The following is an 11,909-nucleotide window of genomic DNA, read 5'->3' as shown; positions in this document are numbered from 1 at the left end:
GGGGTCTTGCCAGGCAGAGCTTGGGATGTTGAGGTCAGGGAAGACAAAGGTTGTGGGGTGCAGAGAGGAGCTGTGCCTCTTTGAGGGGGCCCAGACCCCACCCCAGTCCTCCTGTGCTCCTTATGGAGCTCCCCATCTGTGGATTTTGGCTCATACAGGGGATGAGGCACTGAGCTCCAAGGGATCAGCTCAGCTGGAGGGACACGGACAGCCAGGAGGGCAGCAGCTCTCTCCTCTCAGCACACCCATATCTCATGTTGAAGACATTGATGGTCAGTAGGGAAGCTTCCAGCACAGCCTGAAGCCCAGCAGCTGGAACCCTCCGCTCATCCCAACTCCCTCAGCCACTGAGAAGCGGGACAGGCGACGGCCTCTTCTCCCACCCTCACCCCAGCCCTGGCCCTGCACGAGGGCAGAGCATGGCTGAGGTGCTCACAGCTCCCTCTGGACTTTGTCACCTCTTGCTTTAGCAGCTCCCACCCCACAAAGACCTTGTGCTTCCCATCCCTGGCACTAACATGGTACCACTGCCACCATGAGGGCTGCAGGGACCAGCTCTGCAACCTGATTCATGCACTGCTGACAGGGAGAAGCCACAGTCCCCCGGCCCCTGCCCTGGCTCTAAACAAACACACTGGCTCAAGCATGACTTTACTCTTGCTCTCTCTTTCCTAAACTTCCAGGGTCCCACACAGGGAGGGTGGCAGGGATGAGGGGTGCAGGGGTGGAAGGTGGCAGGGATGGGGTTGCAGGGATGGGGGGACTGCTCTGGACTGCATTGACTGGGGCAGGGTGGGTGCAGGTCTGGCCTCACTGCTGGCTGGGTCCTCTCTGCCAGTCAAACGTGATGAAGGGAAGCAGGACACATCCTGGGGCAACCTCAGACCAGGGTTTAATTCTGCTATAACCAAAGAGCTGCTCTGTGCATACCCTTGATACTCACCTTTCCGAGGGCTCGGTGACAAGTATGGCCCAAGGAGCTGTTCCCTTGAGCCATAACCTCCCTGGGGACAGTGAGGGCTGGTGTGGATGCTGGTGCCATCTCCACAAGAGCCAGCAATGGCGACAGAGCTGGAAGGGGGTCAATGCTACAGCACTGAGGCCAAATAAACCCTCCCTGCCCCACCAGAGGACAGGAGGCAATGTCACATCAAGGCACCAACTAATAGCAACATGCGACTGTCGCAGTCCTGTCCCCAGGATGGGGCAGAGTGCCAGGATGAGCCGGCTGCTCCCAAGCCGAGTCCCTCCCTGTGGATGGAGCTGGTCCCACGTCATTTATGGCGTCTCTTCTTCTGCTCTTTGCGCTTCTGAGCCCTCACGTCCTTCTTCAGGCGGCTGTCAACAACCTTGAACTGGCCCTTGACCCCAGGAGGACGGCGCACGCGGGGTCCCACACCTTTCTTAGCCACCAGGTAGGTGACCTGCCGCTTCTCCTTGGCCAGCCCAGCCTTCTTGTAGATGCTGGGGGAGAATGGCAGAAGGTGAGACCAAGACCCTGACCCAGTTCCATCAGTTTGGCCCCAAGATGGGGCTCCTTTGCTTCCTCTATCACCCCTCAGTGTGCAACCAGATCCAGCCCAGCCTCTGCCAACCCTGCTGGGTTACACACAGGAGCTGTCCCTGTGTGGTGGCTGCAGGGACAAGGCATCATGAACCAGCCCAGCACAACAGGCAGGATCTGGACCTCAGTTTCACAACTCACCGCCGCAGCTGGGCCACCTTCTCCCGCTCCGAGATATCCACTGTGCTCACCACGGCCTCCGCTTTCTTCTTCATCTGCTCCATCTTCTTCAGCATCTGTGAGGACAGCGAGAGATAGGGATAAGGAGAATCTGAGGAGGGATGGAGCACCCGGGAGGGGGGGAACGGAGCCACACACAGGTCCACAGCCCCACTCACCCGCCGCTTCTTGCGGGCTTTGGCCTCTGCCACCTTCTTGATGGGGCGGGCGTTGATCTCGCGCCAGCGCTGCCGATAGGCCTCAACCGTCTGCCGGTCCACCGGGACCTGCCGGCGCCGGTGCTGCTGCTCCTCCTCCGTGAACCACGCCGGCAGCTCGCCCTCATCTTCGTTGAAGGAATACCTGGGTGGGGGGGGACTCAGGTGAGTGTAAACAGGATGTGGGGTCTCCTCAGCAATCCACCTGCCTGTTGGTAGAGCAAGTACCTGTTGAAGGAATCATCAATCAAGTCCCGCGTGGCCTTCTTGGAGGTGGCGATGACAGAGCCAAGGGCCAAGCCCTCTGCATCCAGGACACGGGCTCTCTTCACTGCAACATATAGACAGGTTAAAGCTTGGCCTATCTAGAAGCAGCCCTGGGAAAGCCTGGTGTGACCCTGCCTCCAGTCCCTGAAGAGGGATCACACAGTATCACTGGGCACACATGGGTCCAGGAGCCCTGAGCACTCACATGGGTTCTCAATGGGTACCACTTCAAAGCCACATGGCTCAACACGGCCCCGTTTCCTCCCCACTGGTGTTGGTGGCCTGCAGAGAGGAGAGTGGTCAGGGCTGGGTTGCTCACCTCACCTCCCAGCTCTCTGGGACTGTGGGGCTGTGGGAGAACATCCAGACCATCCCTCTTCCAGGCCTCACCTCTCCTCATCACTGCTGCTGCTGTCATCATCACTGCTCTGCTCATCCTGCACCTTACCAGTGTCAGGTCCTGTGTCCGTGGCAGGCGGGGGCTCAGCTGGAACCTCCTCCTGGGGCACCTTCTTCTTCTGCTCCTTCCTTGTTGCTTTGTCTGGAGAACAGGAACCACTGGGTGAGAAAGGGTTGAGACAAACCCCAGTGCAGCTCATTCCTCTAGACACCCAGCTCGCTAACTGCATAATGACAGAGGTTGGAAACAACCTCTGGAGATCTCCAGGCACGCTCAGAGCCGTATCTCCACCATGGTGTGATCCAGTGCCCAGCCTGGGCCTTGGGGCTGTCCCTCTGTGCCCCCCCCAGCCCGCACTAACCTTTCTGAGACTCGTGCTGTTTCTCAGCCAACATCTGCGACTGCCCCAGCTCCAGCTCCTCATCTGCATCATCTTCAATGCCAGCAAAGGCGTCCTGGGGATGGGAAGCAGCAGGTAAGAGGACACAGGGAAGCTGCTGTGCTGAGGCTGCTGTTGTGAGCCCAGCAGGACTCACCTTCCCAAACCACAGGCTGGTCTGCCGTTCCTCCAGCACCGACTTCTCCTCCAGAGGTACCAGCAGGGGATTCTCCTGTTCCTCCTCTTCCTCCTCATCCTCCTTCTGCTTAAACTTTACTCTGTTACAAGCAGCACCAGGGTCAGACCCCCCCAGCCAGGATGGGGTGTGCCCACTGCTGGACTCTCTGCCCAGGGAGGTCTCTCCTGCTCTCACCTCTTTGCACCCTGCTCTCGCCTCTCCCGCTCCAGCCGGCGCTGCCGGGCCTCTATCTCAACCAGCTCCTCCGGGTCGAGGTCGCTGGCCAGGGACACATCGTCCTCTCCTTCTTGATCCGAGACATAAATGTCATCGTCCCCAGGTCCTATCTCCAGGAGGGCATCTGCTGATGCCATATCCCCCCGGGTCACCTCGTTCAGCAGCTGCAATGCAAGTACAACAAGTCGTAAGTTACAGCTCATCAGCCACGTGCCCGCAGCTGTCCCAGCCCCAATAGCTCTGGGAGCCTGGCCTCCCCCTGCTCCACACACCGGGGTCCTGTGGATAGTGCGGAGAGAGAACATGCTGGTGTCACCATCATCAGCAATGGAGACACCAGGGAGGTCCATCTTCAGCTCCACACGCTCACGCTGCTTCCGCTGTTCCTTCAGGATCTTCTTCTTCTTTCTGGAAGAGGCAAAGGAACGAGGCTACACTCTGCCTACTCCCTCCATCTCGTTCCACATCCCAATGGCTCATCCACTGCCACATCAGCGACAGATCTCCCTCACAGCACTGTGATCTTCCTGTGAGGGGTCCCCAGTGGGGACAAAAGGGGCCTGTTCCAGCTTGGAACAACTGCTTCACCTGCTTGGAGGTGCAGATAACCCTGAGGACCCACAAACCTGCTGTCAGCAGAGGGTTGGGGTCTGACACTACCACCCTCTGTGCCCATAGCTGGAGCTTCCCGTGCTCCCCCATCTCTCCTCATGCGAGATCCTTTTACCTCTTTAACTCTGCCAGCTCCTTGGCCTTCATCTCTGCCAACGCCAGCTCTACCTCCTCCTCTTCCTCTTTCGCCACCTCATCAGCTGCACCTCCTGGCGATGTCTTCTTCTCCTTCCTCTCCTCCTCTTTGCCTTCCTCCTCTTCCCCGGAGCTCAGGCTGCCAAAAGGAAGGAGCTCAGACCACCTCTCCTGGTGGCAGACCCATCCCACCAAGCAGGAGCTCTGGGGCAACCCTTGCTGACCCTACTTGATATCCAGCTCCTTTGCCTGCTCCTTCAGCTTTTTGGCCAAAAACCGCCGCAACTTTGTCCTCCAGTTCAGCAGAGCTCTGTGTGGGGAGGCAGAGAGTCAGAGACAGCCACCAGGCCCAGCAGCCAGCCTGTCCCAGTCACCCCCAGTACCTGAGCTCTTTCCTTCCCAGCACGCGGATGTCCTTGCAGCACTGCCGCAGCTCCTCCGTGGTGGAGCTGTGATTCTCCAGCTCACCATCCCCCAGTGTGATCTGGGCAGAGCAGGGGGAAAGAGCGGATCCCCCTGAGCTTCAGCCTCTGCTGCTAGAGAGCCATAGCTGGGGCACTTGGCTCCTTCTTTGCATCGCTCTGTGCTCCTGGGGAGGCCTCAGATGCCACCAAGGTCCCCCTCACTTCGGGTCCTCACCTCGTTGGCCTTGGAGAGGAAGTCCACAGGGTTAGGAGCCTTGAGGAAGTCCATGAGGGTGAAGCGGTGGTAGAGGGTCATGTCACCATCTGCATAGCCTTCTGCCTACAGGAGAAGGGAGTGGTATGAGCCATAGATGCAGCTTCGACCCCACCTAAAGGCTGAATGATGGCAGATAACTCATGTCTTGCTGCAAGTGTCCACCTAAACATGCCTGCATGACCAAGGGATGAGGCAAGTCACCAGCCCCAACCTGCCAGCTCCACAGTGTCTCCCAGTCCCACCTCAGACTGAGAGCTGATAGAGGTCTGTGTCAGCTCCATGCTCAGCTGAGGCCACTTGACAGAGTCTTTGCTGTGCTGTGTCCTAAAGACACCTCACAGAGACACAAACCCAGTGGCCAGCCATTGCAGGGAGGGTTTTGCTGCTCCATCCCCAGCTTCACAACTTGTATCACCATTTTCCCATCACTGCAACACCTTCTGAGGCTGCAAACCTCCCCAAAACTGGCTCTTCCACCACTTTGCATCCCCAGAGCTTTCATTTTCCTGCATGACTTTGCTTATTAATATGTCTTTGGCTCCAATCCCCAGCTTCATTTGTGTCTTTGGCCTTATTCGTACCTTTGGCTTCTTCTTGCTGACCAGCTCACTAACAGACTTAGTCTGAACCTCCACCTCCTTGAAAGCATATTTTGGGTCAAAGAACTTGCTGTCGATTTTGTCTGGAGCCTGATAACCTGGGAGGGAGAAATCAGAGCTAGCAGCAGGCTCTTCCCAGCCCCATTCCAGCAGCTGCAGGTCGCCCCTGGCCACTCACCCTGACACACCACGAAGATCTCAGCAGACTCATTGCGGGATGCTTGGGGCTTGGTGGCCTGGACCTTGCTGAAGAACTGCTGGAAGATCCAGAGGAGGGGCTGGTAGTCCCGGGAACGGAAAACCTTGGTGATGAACCAGCCACCCTTGCAGAGGAAATCACAGGCCAGTCGCAGGGCCATGAGGGTCAGGTTGGCTGGAGCAGGGCAGAAAAGCAGTCAGCGGTCATCAATGTCCCTACCACCCAGCTCCCTGTCCCACTGCACACCCCACTGCCACCCTGCCCTGCTGGGCTATGGGATGTGCCCACCCTTGTAGCCCCCAGACTGTACCAAGCCCAGGCAGACCCCACCTTGGGAATAGGCATCATGCACCCAGCTGGCTCCCACGTTGGGAGCTCCATCGTTCAGCACCACATCCACCTTCCACGTCTGCAGCTCCTTGCGCAGGGCCTGAGGAACAGGGACATGCGTTTGTCTCACTAACTCCTCTGCAAGGCAGCACCTCCTGTCCATGTCAGCTCAGCCCCCTGCCTCTGTCTGACCCCCAAGGAGCCCCAGCTGAGCAGGCAGGGTGATGCCCACTCCCACTGCAGACCAGACTGGGACCTGAGGCTTGGGGCAGGGGAGACAGGTTCATACCTGGCGACACTTCTCAGTGGTGATGTCCTCCTGCAGCGTCACCACGCTGGGAATGGGCTTGATGGGGACCAAGTCCACCCCTGGGAAAAGACGTGAACACTGACTGCAACCTCTCAAAACTGAGCTTGGCTTCCCCACCCATCCTCTGTCCACCAGGATCCCAAATCCAGCATTCCCTTCTTCGGCTACATCCAGGCACTGTGGTGGAGGTTCCTGCTGGGTCCCAACACTCACCAATGATCAAGCTGGAAACCGGCATGAATTTGGAAGCCACCTGCAACCTGGAAAGAACAGAGAGGAACAGAGCTACAGCAGGATGGCAGGAGAGCCCCCAGCATTGAGCTGTTCCGCCAGGGGACTGGGATCAGCTTTGCCATCAAGGACTGAGCCACAACAACAGAAAACACACCAGCTGCTTTGTTACAACACCCCGGGGCAGCACTGGGCTGTGACGGGGCCCGGACAGCACTCACCACCCGCCGGGGGCCGCGCACAGATCCAGCAGCACCCGGGCCTTCTGCAGGAACTGGAACTTCCTATTGAGCTGGAGAAGCTTGAAGGAGGAGCGGGACCGAAAGCCTGTGGGATGGAGAAACGGGGGTCACGGGTTAGCAGGGCTCAGGGTTACCGCAGACACCCCCAGCCCGGTCCTGCACCCCTCACCCGTCTCCTTGGCCAGGTGGTAGAACTTGTCCCGCCGGCTCTTGCCCAGCTTGCTCTTCTTGCCCATGGTGGCTCGGCACAGGGCCCTCCGCAGGGCCCGGACCCTCCGTCAGCTGCCGGCTGGGACCTGAGGGGATAAAGACCGGGTGAGCCAGGGCCGGGCCGGTGTCCTTCGGGATCTCCACAGCCGAACCCCAGCGTCCCCCCGGTGCCTCCCCGGGACCCTCCGAGGCCTGTCCCGGGGTCCCCTCAGCCCAGAGCCCACTCCCCCAGCCCAGGCCGCAGCCACCCCGCGACACACACCCGGTCCCGGTCCTGATCCCGGTCCCGACTCCGACCCGGTCCCGCCGCCACCGCGTGCCCTCACAGCCTTCCCGTCGTGCCCCGCGTCACCGGCCCGACTTCCGCTTCTCCTCTCCCTGGCCACCACGTTGAGTGTGGCGCGCCCGCCCTGCTGCGGCCAGGCGGGCTGCCTTGGGCGAGAGAAGGGGGAGCGGTAACCGGTACCCTCGGAGGCTCCCTCCTCCGATGGAGGCTCGGAGGCCAAGACCCGTCCTTGCCCCCCCGGTGCTCCGCGGTGGGGGGGAAATCAGCTTTGACCGTACCAAAATGGCGGCAACGCCACAACCTGAGCGCGCCTCACCCCGCTGGCGGCGCTCTGCGCTCTGCGGGGAGAGGAAGTGACGCTATCGCGCCGGGTGTGCAAGACGGAAGGGGGGCGGCGGCCATCTTTGTTGTCGGAAGGGGCTGTGCCGGGTCCTGATGCCGGCGGAGAAGATGGCGGTGGACGGGCCCGAGCAGGTGCGGCCGGGCCGGGAGGGGATGAGATGGAGCTAAGCGGGGACGATCGCGGGGTGCTTGGGCCGCGCCGTGCTGCCCCGGGGCTCTGCTGTGACCGCATGTGGTCGGGGCCTGGCGGGAGCCGTGACTCGGCGGGTCTCGCTTCAGCTTCCCTGAGGGGACAGGGGGTGAGCGGGGCCTGGGGATGCGGGAGGAGGTTGCAGGAGATAGGGGGAGCTGTGGGTGGGCATGGTGGGACTGCGGGTGCTGGAGAGGGACTTCTCATTTGGGGATGTAGTGATAAGAAAGAGGTGCGAGGTTTAAACTGGAACAGGGGAAATTCAGGTTGGATACAGGGCAGAAGCTCTTCCCTGTGAGGGTGCTGAGGCGCTGGCACAGGGTGCCCAGAGAAGCTGTGGCTGCCCCATCCCTGGCAGTGTTCAAGGCCGGGTTGCACGGGGCTTGGAGCACTGCTCTAGTGGGTGGAATGGGCAGGCCCTGGGACCAAGGCCTGCGGTGCTGAGCTCTGCTGTCCCGCAGATGGAGATGGATGACGGGAAAGGCGGCACAGGGCTCCGGCAGTACTACCTGTCCAAGATCGAGGAGCTGCAGGTGAGCCAGGCTTGGATGTACACGAAGTGCCCAGCCACGGCTGTGTGGCCACATCCCTATGCTTGCATTGGGAGCACCCACAGCCAGCGCTGTGTTATGGGTGTTCTGCACTGGGGTGTGAGGAGGAAATGCTGCCCCAAGGTGCTCTCAACAACCTTTAGGTGGTGGGGGAGCATGAGATGAGTCCCACCTCTTGGCAGTAGGGTGTAGCTGTGCCCTGCTGGGAAGGGCTGTCCCCTGCAAGGCCATTGTGTTGGTGCCTGCGCTGGGTTGCTGTGAGCACTGCATGAGATATTGAGAGCACAGCAAGGCTGTTCTCCCAACAGCTCATCGTGAACGAGAAGAGCCAGAACCTGCGGCGCCTGCAAGCACAGAGGAACGAGTTGAATGCTAAAGGTATGGCTCAGCTCCCTTCCTCTTCCTCCCTGGGGCTCTGGGGCTGGTGGCTCCTGGCCCAGTTGCCAGCCATGGTGGCAGGCGCTGCCCTTCCGTCATGGGCAGGGATGGGCACAGTTGCTTCGGGCTGGTGCTGACGTCTCCCTCTCTGCAGTGCGCTTGCTGCGGGAGGAGCTGCAGCTCCTGCAGGAGCAGGGCTCATATGTGGGAGAGGTCGTGAGAGCCATGGACAAGAAGAAAGTGCTTGTCAAGGTATGGGGCTGAGAGTGACTGGGTCTGGGGCAGAGTGGGGTGGGATCTGGCAGGCCCTGCCTTTGATCCCCCAGGGCTTGAAGTGAGTGCGAACATGAGCTCTGAGGGGATGTAGTGGCTAAAAGATGTGAAATGAGGCCTTCTTGCTCCAGAGGAGCACATTGTGGCCGCTCTCCTGGGCCACACTGCTGGTGGGAGGCAGTTAGCACAGGCCTTCTGGGGGCAGGAGGAGCTGCAGCGTGTTTGGTGATGGCCGAGCTCCCTGGCTCCTTCCTGCTGCTCCAAGCACCCATTGTGGCTGTTGAGTACATGATAGGGAGATAACTCCTGGTGGCAACTGTCACTTTCCAGGTGCACCCAGAGGGGAAGTTCGTGGTGGATGTGGACAAGAACATTGACATTAACGATGTGAGTGTTCAGGGAATGTGGGAGGGGACATGGGAAGCCTGGAGCTGCCTGTCCTGGCCCTGCCCAGGGGTGCTGAGTTCTTCTCTGCTTGCTGCAGGTGACCCCGAACTGCCGCGTGGCCCTGCGCAACGATAGCTACACTCTGCACAAGATCCTGCCCAACAAAGTGGACCCGCTTGTGTCCCTCATGATGGTGGAGAAGGTTCCAGATTCTACTTACGAGATGATAGGGGGCTTGGACAAGCAGATTAAGGAGATCAAGGAGGTGATCGAGCTGCCGGTCAAGCACCCTGAACTCTTTGAGGCTCTGGGGATTGCCCAGCCCAAGGCAAGTGCTGGGGATCTGTGGTGGGGGCCAGCATCTGGGGGCTCTTTGGTGCCACTGTGTCACCTCTGGGGGTCTCCCCGGCTGCCTGTGCAGCATGGACAGGGTGCTGAGGTGTCTGTGTGCTCATTGCAGGGTGTGCTGCTTTATGGACCTCCCGGCACAGGCAAGACCTTGCTGGCCAGGGCTGTTGCCCACCACACCGACTGCACCTTCATCCGTGTCTCGGGCTCGGAGCTGGTGCAGAAATTCATTGGGGAAGGTAACGGTGCAGGAGGAGGTGGCTCTCGTGGTGCTGCGTGGCCTCGGGTCCGGCCTCTTGCACAGGGTCTGGGGCAGATGGAGCTCAGTGGGCCCGGGCTCAGCCCTCTCTGCTTCCTGCAGGTGCCCGCATGGTGCGGGAGCTGTTTGTGATGGCCCGGGAACACGCTCCCTCCATCATCTTCATGGATGAGATTGACTCCATCGGCTCTTCCCGCCTGGAGGGTGGCTCTGGTGGGGACAGTGAGGTGCAGCGCACGATGCTGGAGCTCCTCAACCAGCTTGATGGCTTTGAGGCCACCAAGAACATCAAGGTCAGAGGGTACCATCCCTGCCTGGGCAGGGGCCGTGTTGTGCTGGTCATGGGGTGGCCACAATGGTGATGGTTGTTGTCCTGTGCAGGTGATCATGGCCACAAACCGCATCGACATCCTGGACTCGGCTCTGCTGCGTCCCGGCCGCATCGACAGGAAGATTGAGTTCCCTCCTCCCAACGAGGAGGTAGGTGGGGGCCCTGCGGCCCTAGTCCCATCCCCAACCTGTCTGGAAGCGATTCCTGCTGCTCCAGCCCTCGCTTTGCTGCCGCTCTCCCCCAGGCCCGCCTGGACATCCTCAAGATCCACTCCCGGAAGATGAACCTGACGCGAGGCATCAACCTGCGGAAGATCGCGGAGCTGATGCCGGGGGCATCGGGCGCGGAGGTCAAGGTGAGCCAGGGCCCCATGGTGGCACTGGGGCTGGCAGAGGGGTGCAGCGGCGGGTGGTGACGTCCCTGTCCCTCGCAGGGGGTGTGCACGGAGGCTGGCATGTACGCTCTGAGGGAGAGGCGGGTGCACGTCACGCAAGAAGACTTTGAAATGGCTGTTGCCAAGGTAAGTGCTGTGGGGGAGGTGAAAGAGGTGGGGGGGGATGTTCCTGCAGCAACAGCTCCTTGTTGGGGAGGCATAAATGAGCCTGGGCAGTGTTTGCTGGGACCTGGGAGTTGAGAAACTTGATTGGGGTCAGCTGTAGGGACAGACAGCAGGGTTAAGACCCCTGCTCTGCAGCCCTGATCCCGCTCTGGGGCAGTAGCACCAGAGGGATGTGGAGCTGTTGGAGTGAGTCCAGAGGAGGCCATGGGGATGCTGCGAGAGCTTGAGCAGCTCTGCTCTGGAGCCAGGCTGAGAGAGCTGGGCTGGGTCAGCCTGGAGAAGGCTCCTGAAGGGGAGACCTGAGAGCAGCTCCAGTGCCTAAAGAGCCTCCAGGAAACCTGGAGAGGGGCTTTGGGCAAGGACCTGTAGAGACAGCACAAGAGGAATGGCTTTAACCTGCCAGAGGGGAGACTGAGATGAGCTCTTAGGCAGAAGCTCTTCCCTGTGAGGGTGCTGAGGCGCTGGCCCAGGGTGCCCAGAGAAGCTGTGGCTGCCCCATCCCTGGCAGTGTTCAAGGCCAGGTTGGACACAGGGGCTTGGAGCAAGCTGCTCCAGTGGAAGGGGTCCCTGCCCGTGGCAGGGGTTGGAGCTGGAGGAGCTTTAAGGCCCAACCAAGCCAGTTTGGAATTTAAGAGGGTTGTTCCCATGTGAGTGACATGGGAGGAGGGCAGGGAGGTGACAGCACCCGTGCATGGCTGGCATGGGGTTTGGGGGTTACTAGCACCCAGTTGGGGGCTGCATGCTGGGAAGGACCCAACTGTTGTTTCCTTTGTGCCCAGGTGATGCAGAAGGACAGCGAGAAGAACATGTCCATCAAGAAGCTGTGGAAGTAACAGCGAGGCCAGGGCTGCTCCTCTGACTGCACCACCTCTAATAAAGTGCTGCTATGGCCAGGCCTGTGCCCTGCTGTGGGGTTGGAGGGAGTGTTGGGACTCAGCACACACCCACACGAGCTGCTGCTAACTGCTTTTATTAGAAAACATCCAAAATAGACAAAAACTGGTTACACAAGAGGCAGAGCAGGCACCCCTGAGCCGTGTAAACCCACCTCCCC

The 11,909-nt window shown here is 60.1% G+C and overlaps 2 protein-coding genes across 3 annotated transcripts; one reads left to right on the top strand and one right to left on the bottom strand.

Annotated features, from left to right (window-relative positions):
- Positions 1–878: 878 nt before the first annotated feature.
- Positions 879–7,549, bottom strand: FTSJ3 (FtsJ RNA 2'-O-methyltransferase 3). Its single transcript, XM_080633279.1, has 22 exons — positions 7,214–7,549; positions 6,911–7,037; positions 6,721–6,826; positions 6,482–6,528; positions 6,248–6,327; positions 5,959–6,058; positions 5,608–5,802; positions 5,412–5,527; positions 4,789–4,893; positions 4,533–4,633; positions 4,379–4,459; positions 4,130–4,288; positions 3,675–3,810; positions 3,361–3,566; positions 3,145–3,265; positions 2,970–3,063; positions 2,599–2,749; positions 2,414–2,490; positions 2,170–2,272; positions 1,903–2,086; positions 1,706–1,800; positions 879–1,464 (listed from the first exon to the last, which is right to left on the bottom strand). The coding sequence occupies exons 2-22, from the start codon at positions 6,975–6,977 to the stop codon at positions 1,275–1,277; spliced, it is 2,514 nt and encodes an 837-aa protein (XP_080489405.1). The 5' UTR covers positions 6,978–7,037; positions 7,214–7,549; the 3' UTR covers positions 879–1,274.
- A 64-nt stretch (positions 7,550–7,613) lies between these two features.
- Positions 7,614–11,770, top strand: PSMC5 (proteasome 26S subunit, ATPase 5). 2 transcript variants are annotated; one of them, XM_080633332.1, is made up of 12 exons: positions 7,614–7,711; positions 8,231–8,302; positions 8,629–8,698; positions 8,853–8,950; positions 9,302–9,358; positions 9,456–9,686; positions 9,819–9,945; positions 10,068–10,258; positions 10,347–10,445; positions 10,541–10,651; positions 10,730–10,816; positions 11,635–11,770. In XM_080633332.1, the coding sequence occupies exons 1-12, from the start codon at positions 7,673–7,675 to the stop codon at positions 11,686–11,688; spliced, it is 1,236 nt and encodes a 411-aa protein (XP_080489458.1). In that variant the 5' UTR covers positions 7,614–7,672; the 3' UTR covers positions 11,689–11,770. The 2 variants fall into 2 exon arrangements, with proteins under 2 accessions (XP_080489458.1, XP_080489457.1); XM_080633331.1 differs by lacking the exon at positions 7,614–7,711 and adding an exon at positions 7,731–7,878.
- The last annotated feature ends 139 nt before the right edge of the window (positions 11,771–11,909 follow it).

This window comes from Psittacula echo (assembly GCF_963264785.1).
Source record: "Psittacula echo genome assembly, chromosome: 23".
Lineage (NCBI taxonomy): Eukaryota > Metazoa > Chordata > Aves > Psittaciformes > Psittacidae > Psittacula > Psittacula echo.
The sequence above is the reverse complement of the archived record's forward strand: the minus strand, read 5'-3'. Positions and strand labels throughout refer to the sequence as shown.